We start from the raw sequence: 19446 nt of genomic DNA on the forward strand, positions 1-19446 counted from the left end.
TAAATTTTGCTCGAATTGTAACGCAAATCTCTATAGTTAAAACATTATATAAGTAGCGCAGTAGATTATTAATCTTAATAAATATCGTCGAAGATTGTAAAAAATATCATTTTCACTCGGTCAACCTTTGGGGTTTCAGAAGTGGAGAAGGTGTAGATTGGCGAGCTATTACCATTCTTGTAATTTTTGTGTTAAGCATCAAGAATGTGTGCTATATTAATACAAACATCTGTTGGTACTTGGCAAAAATTAAAGACACATCAATAGTATAACAAAACTCACTCTAAACCCAAGGAGATTTTTAATAAATGGTCCCAATAAACTTTCCGCTGCCAACATGGTTTTGGAACAATTAACATAGCAACTTCTGATAAAAAATCAAAAATTAACGTCATAATATTATGATAGACAATATATTGCCCACTTTTGACCTATTAATTTCATTGAGACGAGAGTGAATACACATCCATTCAGATGAATTAACAAAAATCACGAAACATTCTTCATACCAGTTGATTGGATTCCCATGACAAAGATTTCAGCTAAATCTTTCTTTTTTTAAAAAAATGAAGCACATCATAGAAGTTATCTATCATGTATGTCCTTCAATTCTATTTTTAATGCTGTATGATCCTCACGAAACTTCAGATCATCATGGTCTCTTTGAGTGATGCCAACTTCTGCAGTTAACAGTTCACACCATAATTGCGTAACTCCATAACAACATCTAATTTAGTAGACTCATTCCCAAGTTTAACGTATTCTGCATGGATTTTACGTCTTTTTCTAGTATGCACTGCTTTAGATTCTTTCTCGATCCTAAGTATTTACAAAGTTTTAACATCTAATTGAAGAAAAAAAATCAGGTATCAGATAGTGTACCAATATGTTTGGAAACGACCGCTGTCATATTCCTCCAAAAGATCAGTTAAGATAGGAGATATAATTCTTAATATATGGTCACTTTCTCATGTTGGGAGAGACAATATATTTACTTTACGTCTGTAACACTTATGACTGTAGAAAAAAATAACAGAAGTTAAGATATTTTATTTTGTTCTGTATTAAGCGTATTAAGTGACTTACAAAAAAGAAATAATTTCGGCCGATAAATTGCCATCTTCAGATCCAATGTTTGATAGTTTATCTTTTAACTGTTTAAATTTCTCTATAATGTAAACATTATGAATTAACATTTTTTCATACCATGGTACAATAATAAATATAACAAATATAAGCATTATTACCAAACTGGTTTTGTTAATTAAATGAATTACAGTTTCATCAATTTGATCTTTTAATAATTTTTGCCAACACGTTCTGAATAATTTCGCTTTATCTTCAGTCTTCAGAATTCGTGACCACTCAAGACTTGACCAGTTCGTCAAATCGATTATTCTTAATTCTATTGCTCTGAATTTACAAAAAGACGTTGACAATATTTGTTACTAGATTAATAATTGCACATAATCATACATGGAAAAATACTCACTGAACTTATATATTTTTTTCGCTCATACGATCCATAACCAACTTCCATATCTCTTCCAGGTCCTTAGATGTAAAAGCCTTTTAATCTGTAAGTAAAGTCATCAATAATTACTTAGAGAAACAAAGGATTGTACTAAATGAAATCAAGCAAAACTACCGGTTTCATTTGCTCTTTTCTCTAATTCTATCATAAATCCATTGATGATATCCACAGTTTGTGAGTTGGCTGTACTTGTTTCGGAAGAAATAGTTGTGGTACTTCATGGGTTCGACTGTAAATTGATATCAACTTCCTTTTCCATATCTTGATTTGACTGATATATTTGATGAGGTGGAGCAGATAATGATAGTCACTAAAAATGCTCACTATAAAATTCAAGATGACATTTATATAACAAAAGTTTATTGTTATATTCTCATTCTAACCTTTGGAAATGAGTTTCGCTTTTGTCCAATAGATACAGTGGATTGGAAAATATCTTCGTCAGGATTATTGTCACCGCCAGTGATTTTATGAGGAGGTATTTGAGTTCCATTTGCATAATAACAGGAACAGCAAAAAGTTATTGATTAAATGTCTGAATAACACTAAAAATCATTCTTATCATCTTTCGTATCATTTCTATCTAATAAGCTGGGGTTGAGAGGTTTTTAACTATCTTCATTATCGGCCTTACTTAGTAAATCACTTATTTCCAAATCATCGTATATGCGATCTTGTGATTCCTAAAAAAAAAGAACGCAACTATTCGGTCTCAATTGAACATCATGATAACTGGACAATCTACTTATGATGTGAAGGCAATACCTCATCCTTCTGATGTCAGTTCTGATGTGATTTCCGATTGTCCAGATGAACTTGCTTTATCAACCTCACTATTCCAATCCTATGAAAGAATGAGATCAATACCACAATTGGGTATACTATAAGAATTACAAACATTAATTGTATCTTACAGCATAAACATCAGATTTCTGGTTCATTCGATCATTTATTCTTACGTTTTGAAAATCTTCTCGTGTATCATCTGTTATATTTACCCTTTTCTAAAATAAAGAAACTATGTTAATAAAGAATGACTCATGTGTTGCCCAATTATGCAATGAATTTCGTACTACTTACTTTTGCCCGAGACCTTCTTATATCTAGTAATGAATCCCCAATGGTTTTCAACTATTTTAGTTGCTGATGAGATCATTTGGAGGCAAGTTTGTTAGATGGTAATGGAAGAAAACTATGACCGAACATAAATAACTCATACATTCTTTTGCTCATGAATTTTACGAACATGATTAACGATATCATAATTTATATTTTTGATTGTAATAATGTCAATAAAATTTTGGTTATAAATATCTAATACTTCTTGAGATGTCGTATCAGGTTTCTCATTATGATATATAAAATTTGTAAAAAGTTCAACACGATTCCATCTCATTAAGAGTGTCTTAGGGAGAAAAATTGGCTAATCCTTGAATTTGGCTGGCAAAGGTTTGGATCAAGCGTGAAATTGACTGTTTTGCCCATCTATTGTTGCAAAAAAAGAGGTCTCTTGTTTCACTCTACAATAAATTCTGATCTGCTAAAGCAGATCATTAAAATTATGTTACGCACATATTGATTAAAACAAGTAATTGGTTAATAAACGTAATTAATACAGAAGGCTCACAATTAGATAATAGTAATTAACGATTAGATTAATGGCAATATTCCATTTGAAGCAAATTATTAATTTCATTTAGTTACTTATCAGCCTAACTCTATAAATTGATCACGAGTTGGTAAAACCATGTGACGAAATTTTATTGGGCTGTGCCGAAATATAAAAAAAAATCTGTCAAAATTAATGAAATGCCGAAATAATTTTGACATGACGAAATTTCTAAAATTGACGAGATTAATAAAATACCGAAATATTTTCGACATGGCGAAATTTCTGAAATTGAAAAATTGACAAAATGTTAAAATATTCTTGACATGACAAAATGCTAAAATGTACAAAATTATTTTCACTATGTGAAAATTTTACATCGATAAAGTAAATAATAAGTAATAGAAATGAAGAGTTAGAGATATTGAGTGCGTAAATATGATTATTATGAGTACTTTATTTTTATTAATTGAATTACAATTTGAAATTTGGAAAAATAAATATTATAAACCTATCATTTAAACTTAAGAAATGATTTACCTATCCTATGAAATCTATAACGTGTTATAAAAATGAACTGAATAATAAATTTTATGGGAAATCAGTTTTTTTGGTGTTCTGGTATTATAATATTTGATTAATGAGATATATAAATATTCCTGTACTACATTTCAATTTTGGCAATTTCGCCATTATTTTAGCATTTTATATATTAATATCACTATTTTCGACATGCATCTTTAACCATGTATCATGACAATTTAATTTGAAATAAATATACGATTTTACTTATCATTTATTCATAGAAAAAATAAAAATTAGATACAGTGAATTTAAGGAATTATAATGTAAATTATTCATATCTCTAAATCTAATAATTCATAATTAATGCCATACTATAAACTTCTAATATTTTTTTAGATTAAAATTTTACTTATTTTGCTTTAGGGGGAAATTTTGGTCCATCCTTAGGACCGGGACCTTTTGGACCATCGAAATCTTTACCCTTTGGGCCTTTTGGACCATCGAAATCTTCACCCTTTGGACCTTTTGGACCATCGAAATCTTTACCCTTTGGACCTTTTGGACCATCGAAATCACCACCCTTTGGGCCTTTTGGACCATCGAAATCTTCACCTTTTGGGCCTTTTGGGCCTTCTGCTGGATCATCTAAGTCTCTACTCTTGAGACCTTTTGGATCATCGAAATCTTTACCCTTTGGGCCTTTTGGGCCATCGAAATCTTTACCCTTGGGATCTTTTGGACCATCAAAATCTTCACCCTTTGGGCCTTTTGGACCATCAAAATCTTTGCCTTTGGGACCTTTTGGACCATCGAAATCTTTACCCTTGGGATCTTTTGGACCATCAAAATCTCCACCTTTGGGGCCATCAGGAAATTTACCAGGAGGAGGTGGAGGAATTTTTAGTTTATGTTTATCCTCATCACCTCTTTTATTAATAACACCATTTTCCATGTTTCCAATTGGTGTGGCAACGGAACTAGCAGCGAAAAGGGCTAAATTTATAGCCAAAATTAGAGTGTAAGAGAGCTTCATTTTACGAGATTTTGAGCGAAATATTTCTAAAGGGTATTGGGATAAAATATCTCTATTTTTTTTTTTATAAGACAACTATTATATGTAACTTTGTTTTTTTCTTTTCAAGATATTAAGCTAACTTGAAAAAAACTGAAAGAAAAGAAGCATCATATTTATATAAAAATTCATCAATATAATCTTTAATTTAAAAATAGATAAAATTTACCAAATAATTAAAACTCGTATGTTAAAAAGTCGGAAAGCCCTTTGCATAATTTGAAATTTTGATTATAAATAAATATATAATTATTAGTGCATTCGAAATTAAGGTAAAAAATCTTTCAATGATAACCAATAAATTATCTGGATATATCCTTGGCGTATGTAATGTTTTGATTTTTTTTTTTTAAGGAATTTTAATTGCTTGCGAACGAATAAAATAAAGAAAGAAAGTTTTGTTTATTCATAATTACTCAATCATACCGTGTTTAGAATTGTTTTTCGTGTCAAAGTATGCGCGATTCCCCCTTTTTTATTTCTTCATCTCCTTATCTTTCACTTTTACATAATTCTCTCTCTTGGCTCGTGTGTGTGAAAATTTGATATCAAGTCTTTCAAATCGTATATATGATATGGTTACACGCACAAAAATCCAAAAGGTCTAAAAATATATTCCGAAGGAAGTCGCACATCTGTGTGTTGCAGATCATAAAATCTTGGCTGAATTTAACAAAGTTTGTAATTAGAGCCAAGTAAAAACTTAGCATTTAGCCTCAGCCAAGAGCCAAGAATTTAATAGAAGTTAGAAATTCTAGTACCGTTCGAAAGAATAAAATGATAATTGATTTAGCAACTATTGTTTTTGTGAAACTACTATATTTTTAATTTAATTATTAGTATTTCTAATTATATAGTATAATAAATTTTTCTAGATCTTGAAGAATTATTTTCATAATCCATAATTATTCTTTATTTTTTTTTAAAAAAAAATTATTTTGTTAACGTATATTAAATGTAAAGAATCATATTTCGGCTTAATTTGAACCCGTATTCCCTGAAATTCATTGGCCTCATAAGAAAGACAAAAAAAAAAAAAATTCCATTCGGACTAGGCCGATTACATAAATACAATCTTGGATACTTTTCAATATGTAAGGGGTTTACTCAAATTTGCTGATACATTCCTATTTTACGATAATTTTAATTATAAAAAAGAATGGTGGGCTATGAAAAATAAATGAAACGATCTACACATGCTCAGATGTTAAATTCGATTCGTACAAACTTAAAAATTTTTAGCTTTTAGTCGATAATTAAAATTATTTAGCATTACGTGCATTAATCGGCTAGATTACCGATAAGATTTTTAAACATTCATCTAAATTTGGAAACAACAATTACAAAAATAAAAAAAAAAAATTAAAATAGGATTATTCTTTTTTATTGTTACAGTATTGTTTATATTGTTACTTGGCTCTTGGCCACTCTAATCGAATAAAGTTACTAATTGTTCAATCCAAATAATCCAAATAATCTTATGATTTTTTAACACAGCGTGATGGTGATGATAAGTAAATGTTTTTTGTTTGAATCTAATAATATTAATAAAAAACTTGTTTCAATCATATATTATTATGATTAATTAAATAGGATAATATATTGTAATTATAATATGGGTGAGTAATAACAAGGGTATTAAAATATCATTTATTATAATTTTAAGAAATAATTAATGTTTATTAATCGTATTTTATCAACACTTAGTACAACTTGTGATTATAATAAAATACTTGATAATTTAAATATTTCATATCTATTAACTAAAAGGGAAAGGTCTAAAGGAAAAAAACTCTCCTGTCGATCCCTCGACAAAAATTTTTTACGAGGAGAAAAAAGACTTGGGAGAATTTAGTATATATCAGATATATAAAGTTCTTATTTTAACACGTTTCTTACGTCCAACTCGTTTGTCAAGCTGATTTCAAAAAAAATATTAGTTTTCTAAACGTGCTTAGTGTGATTATCTTAAACATTGATCAACTTATGAAACGCAAATAATCTTTTTTCTTGAAAAATTTCACATCGTAAAATCTACAAAATTAATTTCTTTTATCACTAAGCCAAGAATGAAAATTTTTTCTTAAAAACACTTTCTTATTCCAAAAAAGAACATTTTTTCTTACATCAAGAAAAAAACAATTTTTTTTATGCCTGCATGGTACAATCAGATGGGCGTACTCTGGGTGGGTCTGTGATGGTATGAAAGATGACCTCCTTGGTCAGTTGGGTTTCTACCTTAGTCTGGAATGTTTCTGGATGTTACTCACCAGAAGTGCAATCAAAAAAAAAAAAAAGGTTTCCATTTTATTAAACTTTTATAAATAATAAACAAATGATTCATTTCAACCCACAAAACACATTACACGCTCCCGTGACATTGATGTCATAAAACTTTGGTGATCATTTTATACTTAAATTCTCGCGTAGTTGATGACGCAGCAATCGCAATTGTACTTAAAATTTTTACATTTAAAAGCCATTTTTAACTTTTAAAAAATGATTTATATATTTTTTTTAATAGTACTAATTGGTAATAAGTGAAATTATATATTTTTTATAATACAAATAATAAAAGTCTTTAATAACTGAAGTACTGCTGAACTATATAACGTATATAATATTATGTCAAAATATTAACTTTTTTTTTTTTTAAACTAAATAAATTTATCAGGTCAATTAAAAAAAAATTTTTATATTATATTTTGATTTTGTATTGTAGAGATTAAATTTTTGATAGTTTCTTCCATAGAATTTAATTTTCCAGAAAATTCTTTTTTCATGGATATAATTTTTTCTTTCAATAATCTAGTTTCTTCATCATCATCATCATTATTTTGAATAATATTAGTTGATTTAGATGAAGATTTTGATTTTGATAATTTCTCCTTATTATCATTTTCATCAACAAACCAATATAATGATAATGGAGTTTCTTGTTCTTTATTTGGTGATGCAATAGAATCAGTTTCAGTTGAATAATAATATGAAAGATCTTGATAATGATATCCTCCTCCTTCATTATCATCATCATCGTCATTATCATCATCATCATCCCAAGGATTTTTGTCATCATCTTTTGATAAGAAATTCTCATGATTTTTTCTTGCTTTCTCAGATTTTCTTAACCATTCTTCAATATAATCAGATTTTCCGATATAATAAATATATCGAGGATTTCCTCTTTTACTTCCAAGAGGTTTTTCGATCGTTTCATAATCTTCGATCAATTCCGCTCGATATTCTAATACAGCATGTCTACCAATTTCTTTAGCATCATCATATGCACCACTAAAAATTAAATATTATATATAAGTTTATTTGAAAATATGATTAATATAAATAAGCATTATTTTTTTTTTATATATTAAAACTTACGTCATGATCGCAATCAACATATTCTGTAAAATTGTTACAAGAAGGATACTACCAATAATAGAATAAACATCTACTGGCCAAAAATTCCATTGTTCTAATTGATCCCAACGACCACTGGTCCAAAAGAAAACTGATTCAACAGATTTAATAAAATTTGTGTAATAATTATCTGATATACTGTTCACATCAATCACTTGTTCCACTTTATATGGTAATGGTTCACTTGTATTCGAATCAGTAGGTGTGATCTGAAAGGAGGAACCATCAGGTTTGATGCCTATGGATTCAGTATTATTAAGTAAAACAAACCTATTAAAAATAAATTAAATTTTATTATAAGTTTTAGTAAAAATATCGATCGTTAACGTTATTTTTTGAAATTTTTTAAAACCTTCACTTACATAGCATGACCAAATCCGAGGACAACCATAAGAATAAAAATTAAGAAAGGTATAATTTGTTTAAAAATATTGACTATAATATAAATGTAAGCTCCAGATTTTTCAAAGTATCGTAACAACTATTTTTATTAAAAAATAAAGTTAGTATCAAAATATTTGTACGATATGTATATTTAAATATTCATTTAAAAAGCTTACCAAAAAAAGTTCCAACCACATTACTAAAATCGCAAATGAATTAAAAATAGTATATATTCGAACGTCTCTTATAATTTCTTCAATTTGCTCTTGAGATTCTTCATCAAAATCGAGTACGACTTTAAAACCAATGTATAAACTTAAACTAGCTATCACTAATGGTAAAATGACTGAAAACAAATCAAAAAAATTATAAAGTCCAAAATATCTTCTCCATCCCTCATATTTTAATTGAATTCTTTCAGTATTCAATAAATAAAATCCAAACCAATAAAATAAAAAATATAGTACAAGTGCCAACCACGAAGCACTACTAATTCGTTCACTTATTCCTTTAATTGCATTGGTTATAATTGCAAAAAGAAATGCAAATACAACGTATATAAGTGCATGTCTTAAGAAATAATTTCTTGCCGCTTTCCATTTAAAATCAATTACTGCGGCCATTGACGGATTATCATAAATTTGTGCAGCATTGTCTTCTCTTATCATTCTCAAGAATGGACTCATATGATGCTTTTTTCTAAGCACATGACCACGTGGCCAAAATAACAATTTTAAAAATTTGAAAGGAATCTTCCAGTTTTCTACTCGTTTATCCTCAAAAACTTTCTCAGGGTATACGGTAAAATCTGGAAGAGGTACCATGTAAACCTGATTAATTAGTGAAGAATTAGGGGCAGTTGTTTTGCTCACTAAATCTGAAATAATTTTCTCTCCACTAAAAAAAAAAAAATGATAAGAAAAAATTTAATTATTTTCGTTTATGGTCTGTCTCATTAATTATTAATATATCAATATCTACCTTTGTTTTCCTTTAACGATTGATTTTTGTAAGAAATTACGCTCTTTTCTTTTCTTAGTGAGACCCAAATTTACGTTTAACGCATGAACATCTTTCTCATTACTTCTATCCATGTCTTTATCACGAATTTTAGATTGATCCAAGTAAACTTCACTGGCACCAAAACAAGGCTTTTGAAATAGTTCTTCAACATAAAATTCTAAATTATATTCATAAAGGATCGGAATTGCTTTAGCAACGGTAAACATCCAATTTGAAGATTCTAAAGCATTATTAGAATAATAATCTAATAAATATTTAACTATAATCGTATCTTTACGATAACCTCCTTTTGTACATACGATAGCGATTTCAAGATCAGTCTCTTTCGCGAGTTGACCACCCCAAGAATTACATCTTGGAATATGCAAATAATTATTTTTTCCATCAGATATGGAAAATAAAATATTTCTAATAATGTTTGCACAATTACCACGAATTAGATTTGCCATAATATCATAACGTATATCTAACATCCTCCATAAACCACATCTTTTAGTTAAATATTTTCTAATGATTCGTTCAGTTTGTTGAATCAATTCATCAAATTGATGTTGCCTTTTTGGATCTAAAGGTTGGTCTTTTTTCTCATTAAAAAATTCCAATGCCTCACAAGCATGTACCGAAGGATTAACTTTTTCAGGCCATTCAAGTGTAACTGTATCTCCAAGTTCAGAAAGTGAATTTATGGAAGGAATATATAATGTTAAAGAGAATTCTTTGTGACCAACTTCCAAAGATTGAATTTGCATTGGTCGATTAAAATTATTTGTCCAAATATATTCAAGAACTTTCGTAGATGATGTAGTTGACGTTCCACTTTTTCTTTTACGCCATACTTGAACAGTGGATCCACCAATAAATAATTGAATAGATTTATTATCATCAAGATAAACCGAAGTACATTCATAATTTTTATTTAATATCCAAGGTTCAGGATTCCTAATAATTCTATTTTCGAATTTAGAACCTAAATATTTTCCATAAGAATCGTAAATTGAATGATAATTCATGGTAGTATTAGTTGTTACAGCAGTTGATGAGGAAGAATTGGACTTTTTGTTAAGTTGAATATTATTGTTAAGTTGAATAACATTTCTTGTATTATAATTTATAGGATCTAATAATTTAATTATTTCAGAATCTTGTAATAAAGAAATAATATTCCCATCATCATTAATTGTAATAAGATTTCCTGAAGAATTAGCTAACCTTTGATGATGCTCACATTTTTTAGGAAATAATGAAAAAGTATCATTTATCCTTCTAATACAATTATCGGAACTACTAAATAAATCCCAAACTACAATATTAAGAGTTTTAACTAATTCTGAAGTTTCTTCATTATAACTTTCTTTTTCAATAACGATCAATAATTTTTCATCATTCTTTACGAAATCAAAAAAAAGTATTTGAATATTTGTTTCATTAAATTTTTTTGTAGTAACTTCCAAACCATTCTCCATTAAATAAATGGTAATACTATTTGCACCACGACAATAAGCGAATAAAGATTCATTATTTGATATAGCATAACAAGAATAACCTCTTCCTGAAATTGAAGCAGCAGTTTCCTCAGATTTTTGAAAAGTATTTTCTAATAAACTTGTTTTTAAATTATACATTTCAACAGTTTGTCTTTTATTTTTATAACTTTCTACTAAAAAACGACCTTTTACTAAATTTTGTTGAATAGAAAAACTAGAAATCTCATTATTTAATAATTTACTTGGTAAATTAAAATTTTCAACGGATTTATCAGAGAAGAGACCAAACCAACCTTGAACATAATTTTCATTTATCATAGAATTGATTTTATCATGATGAATAGAAAATCTTGAAATTCCATAAGAATTTATAAGAGCTAAATCTGTCTTTTCAGAAACCGAACTATCATCATCTAAGAATTTAATTATACCGCCCATATCATTAATTGAAGATGAAATTCTCGCTTGTTTAGCAGAAGAAATAACCCAAGTATGTTTAATAGTTGAATCAGCATTATTAACATCATCATCAAAACAAGAGACGGCAATTAACACATCAGTTGTTTTATCAGGTAAAGTAATTTCATTAGATACGGCTAAACTCCAAATTACAGCAGGAGTATCAAAATTTTTAAAACTATTATAATTCAAATTATATAATTTTGATATATTATCGGATTGACATAATTTTAATTGATAAGCTGTGGTGCTTAATGTTACTATCTGAGTACCATCTGGACTTATAGCTATATATTGATGACCATTATAAATATTCCTTTTGTTACTATACTTTGATTCAAAAGAAGCAATTGACCTAATCTCTGCTTTTTCTTCGTCACTATATAAATGCGATGGTGTTTGATTAGTTTTCTTGAATGCAAGCATGATTATTATATTTTTCTTTTATACGTTATATATTTTATATGTGCTCAAAAAAAGACTTTTTATTAATCCTTTCAAAGGATTAATTAAAAAGGTAAATGAAAGGAATTTTTTTTAAAAAAAAAGAAAAAAAAGAAAAAAATTTTTATATATTTTTTGGTTTTATTTTTTTATAATAATTTTTTTATTTATAATAATTATTTGATAAAGAATTTTGTTTGATAAAAAATTTGTGCAATTATCGCGCTCATGACAATTTATATGTAACTGTAACCTTATTTTACATAATCATGTATGATAATATGAAATATCGTTCTATATTTAACAATATATATTCGGATTTTTTTTTAGCCATGTACAGATGTACTATATTTAATTACGCCTCACAGTATTTATTTGGTATTTGACTTTAATATATAGCAACCATTAAATGTTGTACAATTCACTAAGAATGTTTGTTTATTCATGTGTACGACAAACAATTTTCCTTTATTGTCTGCATTACTAGTACTTAAATTATTCAATGGAAAAGCAGTTATAATAGCGGATATAACCGCCATTTTTTTTTTCTTCTCGTAATCTTTATTATTAAAACTTTCGAGCAGGGGTTTACCACTTTACCGATAGATTACGACGAATTTATTTATGGAAAAGTATAGGTCATAATTTCATACATGTAATGCAAAATGTGATCGAAAATGGTAACGATGTTCCTTAAAAATTTAACAACCAACGGTACTGATCGATTTGTTTGTATTACACATTTACATTTAGAGTTTAAATTATTATGATCTTTTCGGAGTTTCGAAGTTATCTGATTATTGTTTACTGTTTTAACTTTGAAACAATATCAACAATTTACCCTAAATAAAAATTTAAAAATCAATAAGTTCGAAAAAGTATAAGTTCTTTTTCCTTCTTTTTTTTTTGGAGAAAAAAAAATTGTTTGTCTTAAATATTCGTTATATAATTTCTTTAACAATGATAATTAAAATATCTTCATTATTAAAATAATTACCATAAAAAAAGGTATTTAATGACTAATTATGATTTAATGATTTAATGGTGCATCCCTTTTGATTTTCAAGATAGACAAGTTAAACATATTAATCAGAAAGAAACGTTTTTGAATGCTTTTAAATTTATTAATATCGTACAAAAAAAAAAATCGTACAGCTTATTTTTTTTCTTGGCAAATATAATATGGTGCCGATCGCTAACTGTTAATGGATCACGTCATTGAAGCTTAACTATATTTGATTATCTGATACAAATAAACAATCCTTTATACAAATTCCAGGTTTTGGTAAAAACTAACTATTATAAGTAATTTATTAAAAATATAACTTGTATGACAAATTGTTTAAATATTGTATATTATATTCCGTAAATAGTCATTTCTTGAAATATTAATAAAAAGTTTATAAAAGTCGAAAGTTTTGTGTTACGCAAAAAACATATTTGAGATCGAAACGATATCTCTTCGATAAAAAAAGACACCTATAAATTCACTCAATCACTCACTCTGTATAAGAAAAAATCATATAAATTAAATCAATTTATTTTTTATTAAATCAGCTGCAGGTTTAAAAAATCTTTATCAGAATTAAAATAAATTTTTTTTGGCACGGTAATTTCTATATAACCAAAAAAATACCGATTACCGATTTTGTGTTTTATTTAAAAAGTTGATTTATTTTGACGCAGTAAAATCGTTACGGTCTTCCTATATCTTGATTATGTTAATCATATTTTTGACTCACTTTCTCCGTTAAAAAAAAAAATAATAATTATAATAATAATAATCTAGATTAGAGGTCTACATTGACCCCTATTAATTAACCTAACCCGGATTATTATTAAATCAGCCAACTTAATTTTGGCCAGTTTAATTTCGGCCGGAATTAAGCCGATTTTGGCCAGAATTACGAAAATCCGGTTTAACGAAAAATCATGTGCCGGCCCGGATGAATTTATAAACCCGGATCCGGGTCCGGGCCGGGTTAGGGTTTCCGGGCTCCGGGTCCCGTTTGCAGACCTCTAATTTAGATATAAGATAAATATATTATTATTGTTTGAAAGTGAAAATAAAATTATGTGAATAAAAATCAAGAGTATTTTTTGATTTCTTTAATTTTTTCAAACTTAATTGTAAAGTCTTCTTTAATAAAAAAGTAGAATTAATGTTGGACTTGAAGTCATTATCTATATTCTATATTTGCCAGATGAATTTCTATTACAGGTTATTATCCGGTGACCAAATATTACTCCGCAACTTTACGATGAAACATACAGATAGGGATGGAATCAATTAAAATGAGTCGACTCGAATTGATTCTGAAACCGATCCTAATTCTGGATCTCCCAGGTTTAAAGCTACTTTTAACCATAAAAACTGTTCTGAGTCAAAACAGACTTGCATCCCTTACCCAACATATTCAGTTTATATGATTGAAATTTAAAAAAAAAAAGTTATGATAGAAGGATGTTTGACTGTGTGGTTCTATATTATGGTATCAGTGATTTCGATATTTAACAGAATGTTATTAGTTAGGTTGTTAGACAAATTTATCAGGGTTGAGAATTTGATATTAATAAAATTTGTTAGAAGTTGGACAGAGACATCTTGCCATCTTTTATCAGGAAATTACAATTTAAATTAAGTGAAAGTTAAAATGTTCTAATCTAGAAAAAAACTTTTATAAAGTTATTTTATCCGAAGGTTTGAGAGAATAATATTGTAATTTGACGTATAATGGTGATTGACGATAATACTAGAGCAAAAAAATGACTATGTTACCGTGTTCTGACTATTTTGAGTATTATTGTTTTCTCTTTATATACAATAATAACTTAAAACTCCTAAATTTTTTTTAAAAGGTCCCTTTCATGAAGCTTTAGCAATTAAATTGCACGAGATACTTTCATTATCTTCTCACGTGAATGCCACCTAATAAAATTTTTAGTTTTATCACGTCCATCTTTTTTTTTTTCAACAATCAGGGTATACTATATATTCAAAAAGATGTACATATACCTCATAACTCAAAAAAATATAATTTACAAATTATCTATGAGAATTTTCGGAAATTGATTTTTGCAGATCAAATGAGTTACCATTCCGATGAATGAATTTTTCCATAGAATTTTATTTATTTATCTATTTTATTAATAAATCATTGTAAAATGGTAAAAATTTATAAATTTAGTACTACGAGATTTACAAGGGCATACTTAAATAAGTTAAATATACTATTTCATTGAAAATCATAACTTACCGACAGTCATTTCACAGAAAATCATTTCATTTCACCGACAGGGTTATTTCATCGAAAATCATCTCACCGAAAATCATTTAATTTCACCGACAGAATCATTTCATTTCACTGACAGGGCTGTTTCACCGAAAATCATTTCACTGAATTTTAATTTTTTACTGTAATTTGATAACCGATAACGGCCACAATTATTTAATTTAATATTTAATAGTTTTTATTGTGAAATAACATAGTCACAATTATTAGTGAATTATTTATTGTAATAGAATTTTATTAATATACACATAAAAGAAATGTTATGTAATTTGAATATAATAAAATGTTGATTTTTTTATTTCATTGCGGCGGATTTATGAAATGTGGCAAAAAACCTGCTGCGCCTCGGGAATTAAAATTGACTTACAGAAACATTAAGCTTTTTTCCTAAAAAAAAGTCAAATAATGACGCACCTTTAACACTGGAAAAATTGGTTAAGTAACGGAAAAATTGGTTAAACGCAAGATTTGGGGTATAAAAAAAATTTTTTAGAGCTCATTTTTGACTGTTCACTAATAAATTTGGGACTTAAATAAAAATTTGGTGACTAAAAGACTGTCAAATATTTATTTAATTTGACACGACGGACAAATTTTGAGGTATTTCATAAATCCGCCATGATGTATTGTTTGAATCGTTTTTTACCACTCATAAATAAAATGAGATGACAAAATTCTTTAATAAAGAAGACCATTATTAGACTTTCTTCGAGGAATAGCTCAATATTCATTTTTAATTAATTTATATACTTTATTCATTTTATGTGTAAGTTTTTATTTGTCTTCATTTATGCTATGGAATTTCTAATATATATGTAGGTATTTTAATTATATAAGCATTAAATATAGTAATATTATGAAATTATATGTTAAATATAGAAAACGGATTTTACAATAAAAATTGTTTTATAATGATTTATTTTTTTTTATTAATGCTAGTACGTTTAAGTTCTTTTTCTTGAAACAGCTTAACCTTAAAGCGGCTGTTTGAGCAAATTAAATTTCCTACTTTTATGTTATAGAAAAAGAATTTTGATGCATCAAGTAATTTACAATAAAAATTTTTTCATTAATTAATATTATGAGAATTATGTATTTTATTATATATCATGCAAATATATATAATAAATTTTATGGAATTAACAAGAGGTTATTGTAAAAAATTAAAAACAAATTTTTAATATAGAACGTGTGCACATTATCTTGTTATACTCGACTTTTATGAGGTCATTTAATAATTTGAATACATTTATTAAAATTATTTAAATTACAAACTAAGAATTTTGTAAAACACTTACTACTCCATCTAGTCTTAGTGTTTATATAATCCAAGATAAAATAAATAAATGATAATAATTTAAAATATAAAAAAAAAACATTGTTAAATGATTATTCAAAATCCATCTAAAAATAAATTGGTAAAATAAATAAGATTTTTTTTTTTAAAAACAAACTAATTAATTAAGAACTTACCATCAGGAATTCTCAGTTCATCTTGTTAAAATTGTGAATTTTGATTAAAATCTTTAAAATATTTTTAATTAAGGGGTTTATTTTTTATCGCCATAGCGAGATAATAGAAAATAATAAATATAGTAAAATACGCGTTGCGCCAGGGACGATAAAGTAAGTGAGTAATAATAAATACACTTATATTTTATTTGCCATGCAGTGCAAATAGGGCTAGTTTTTTACTATTATTATGATGGGATTAGTAGGAAATAAATGTAATAAATTACAATTTATATGATTATACAAATAACAATGAATTGTGTGCAAGTGCTATACAGTACATGAAATATTATTATTAAACGCAAAGTTTATTTATCACACGAAATAAATGTTGCGGCACTGTGAAATTTATGATTTATTTATATACTTACAAATTCATTACAAAAACAATTTTGTATAAGTAGTTTATTGTTACATTGTTACAAAAAATAAATAAATAAGTAAATTATATGTCAGTCTATTATTGAGCCTAAAAAATAATTAGGGAAAATAATAATAATAAAAATAATAATAATAATAATAATAATAATCGGGAAACGGCGTCAACCCAAATCTAAATGGTTTAAAAATGTGGTTCGGGAAAAAAAAATTCGATTTGAAAAAAAAAGAAAAGGTGAAAAAATTTTTTTCTGATTGGGAAAAAAGTCAAAAGCCAACCCAAAAAAAGAAAAGCGAAAAAAGAATTCGAAAAAAACTGAAAAAAAAAATAAAATTTGAAAAAAAAAATGAAAAATAAAATTTGGGAGAAAAAGAAAAAGGATAAAAGGATAAAGAAAGAAATCGGTTTAAAAAAAGGGAAATTTTCGAAAAAAAAGGAATCCGTAAAAAAAAATAAGTACCGAAAAAAATTCCGAAAAAAAGGACAATAATCCGGTCCAAAAAGACTGAATAAAAAAAATTAATAATATGGTCTAAAAAAAAAGACCGAAAAAAAAATAATAATATAAAAATCGGTCTTAAAAGACCAAAAAAATAGGATTATTAAATAAAAAATAAAAAATTTTCAGTTTGGGAAAAAAAAAACCAAAAGGAAAGAGGAAAAAAAGAGAATTTTAAAAAAAAGGGAAAAGAAAAGAAAAAGGTGGTTCGAAAGAGAAAAGAGGAAATTTAAAAAAAAAGAAAGAACCGAAAGTAAAAGATCGATTCAAGAAAATTAAAAAAAAAAGGGAACTGAAAGAATTCAAATCGGTTCAAAAGAAAAGGGTTTAAAAAAAAATGATGAAAATAAATATTTGAAAAAAAACCGGAATTGGATTGGATATACAACATGACTTGCTGATCAAGCGGGTCTTAGCTATAAAGAATATATGGATCAGCAAATTCAAAATTAATTTATACAGGCTAATCTAAACGTTACGGTTACACACTGTATTTTTTTTTGTTATATAGATAAATACATGATAGTTTAAAGTGTAAGTTCGCCTATTAATGCTTGGAATTCTATTGGGTCATAAATAGGTCCAAGTAATTGGTCATTGAGATCATCAAAAGAAGCATAATTACTATATAAAAGACCCAAATTCACATTTGGATCATAATTCGTCATAAGAGGACCTCCGCTTGCACCCTCTCCTAAATTTAAGTCATGTACGATATAAAAATCATCTTCCAATATTGTTACTCCTTGCCACATACAAAGAGTCCGTCCATTATTTGGACAATTTGGAAGATTACCTCCATCCGGATAACCTTGAATAGTTGTTGGAACATTGTTTCCTGGTTGGAATATCCAACCGAGAGCTCCCGTAAAATATTTTAATGGAAGACCTTGCATGTTAAAATTAAATAACATCATGCCCCAATCAAATTCATCATCATTATGATTAAGAAATTCATTTGTTACTACCATCTTGGCGATAGGAATTTTACCAAGTGGACCAGGTTGTCCATTGTCATATCCAGGAGAAAACATTACATTATCAAAATATGATTGAGTATTATGATCATAAAGACAATGCGCTGCAGTAACTCCAATATTTCCATCATCAGTATTGATTACACTAGCGGTACAAACAAAATCTTCACCATTCTTGCTCATAAATAACTTTCCAACGGCAATAGCTTTAACTTGATCCGCAGTTGCTGCCCCAGTTTTTGCATCATATTTTCTCTCCAAAGGTTGCATAGATTTCGTGTCTTTAGAGGAGTCAGTTGTTTTTTTAATAGTTTCGACACCACTTCTTGTTCTAAATCCAATATTTTTAGTTGTTAAGGGTTTAGCTTTTTTCATTTTTTCTGATGTCCAATAATTCTCATCATATTTAGAAATCGTTGGAATTGAATGACTTGAATCGATTTTGAAGATTAGCACAACCAATGCAGTCAAGAAATAAAATATAATTTTTTTGTTCATTTTTTTTTTAATAAAAGTTAATTAGATAAAAAATAAATATTGTAAATAAATAAATAAGAAATATTGGAGGATTGGTTTTGAAAAGTGAAGATAATTTTTCAATTTTTGAGGCTTTTTATCTTAAAAAATATTTGACGATCATCTTTGAAAAGATTCATTCTATTTATGAAATGTTCATATTAAATCGGCCGGATTATAATTAACAATAATAATGTAATAGCGGGGGTGGCTTGTATTAATAAATTGTGTAATCGTAGCAAAAATATTTCGTTCTATTATAGTCTAAGTAAATTGGTAGAACATTATTTTGTTCTTTTTTGTTATAGAATACTTATTA

The 19446-nt window shown here is 27.2% G+C and overlaps 4 protein-coding genes across 4 annotated transcripts; all 4 read right to left on the reverse strand.

Annotated features, from left to right (window-relative positions):
* Positions 1-2300: 2300 nt before the first annotated feature.
* OCT59_015558 (uncharacterized protein) lies at positions 2301-2930 on the reverse strand (the record flags this gene model as incomplete). The annotated part of the gene is made up of 3 exons (XM_066140096.1): positions 2301-2378; positions 2449-2538; positions 2754-2930. 3 exons carry the CDS (start codon positions 2928-2930, stop codon positions 2301-2303), a joined length of 345 nt encoding a protein of 114 aa, XP_066002911.1.
* Positions 2931-4077: 1147 nt separating this feature from the next.
* On the reverse strand, positions 4078-4701 carry OCT59_015559 (uncharacterized protein; the record flags this gene model as incomplete). The annotated part of the gene is made up of 1 exon (XM_066140097.1): positions 4078-4701. The coding sequence occupies one exon, from the start codon at positions 4699-4701 to the stop codon at positions 4078-4080; it is 624 nt and encodes a 207-aa protein (XP_066002912.1).
* A 2598-nt stretch (positions 4702-7299) lies between these two features.
* OCT59_015560 (uncharacterized protein) lies at positions 7300-11933 on the reverse strand (the record flags this gene model as incomplete). The annotated part of the gene is made up of 5 exons (XM_066140098.1): positions 7300-8031; positions 8119-8427; positions 8520-8638; positions 8718-9438; positions 9523-11933. The coding sequence occupies 5 exons, from the start codon at positions 11931-11933 to the stop codon at positions 7434-7436; spliced, it is 4158 nt and encodes a 1385-aa protein (XP_066002913.1). The 3' UTR covers positions 7300-7433.
* Positions 11934-18161: 6228 nt separating this feature from the next.
* Positions 18162-19109, reverse strand: OCT59_015561 (uncharacterized protein; the record flags this gene model as incomplete). The annotated part of the gene is made up of 1 exon (XM_025329599.2): positions 18162-19109. The coding sequence occupies one exon, from the start codon at positions 19107-19109 to the stop codon at positions 18162-18164; it is 948 nt and encodes a 315-aa protein (XP_025166504.1).
* Positions 19110-19446: the final 337 nt, after the last annotated feature.

This window comes from Rhizophagus irregularis, chromosome 23, assembly GCF_026210795.1.
Source record: "Rhizophagus irregularis chromosome 23, complete sequence".
Taxonomy (NCBI): domain Eukaryota; kingdom Fungi; phylum Glomeromycota; class Glomeromycetes; order Glomerales; family Glomeraceae; genus Rhizophagus; species Rhizophagus irregularis.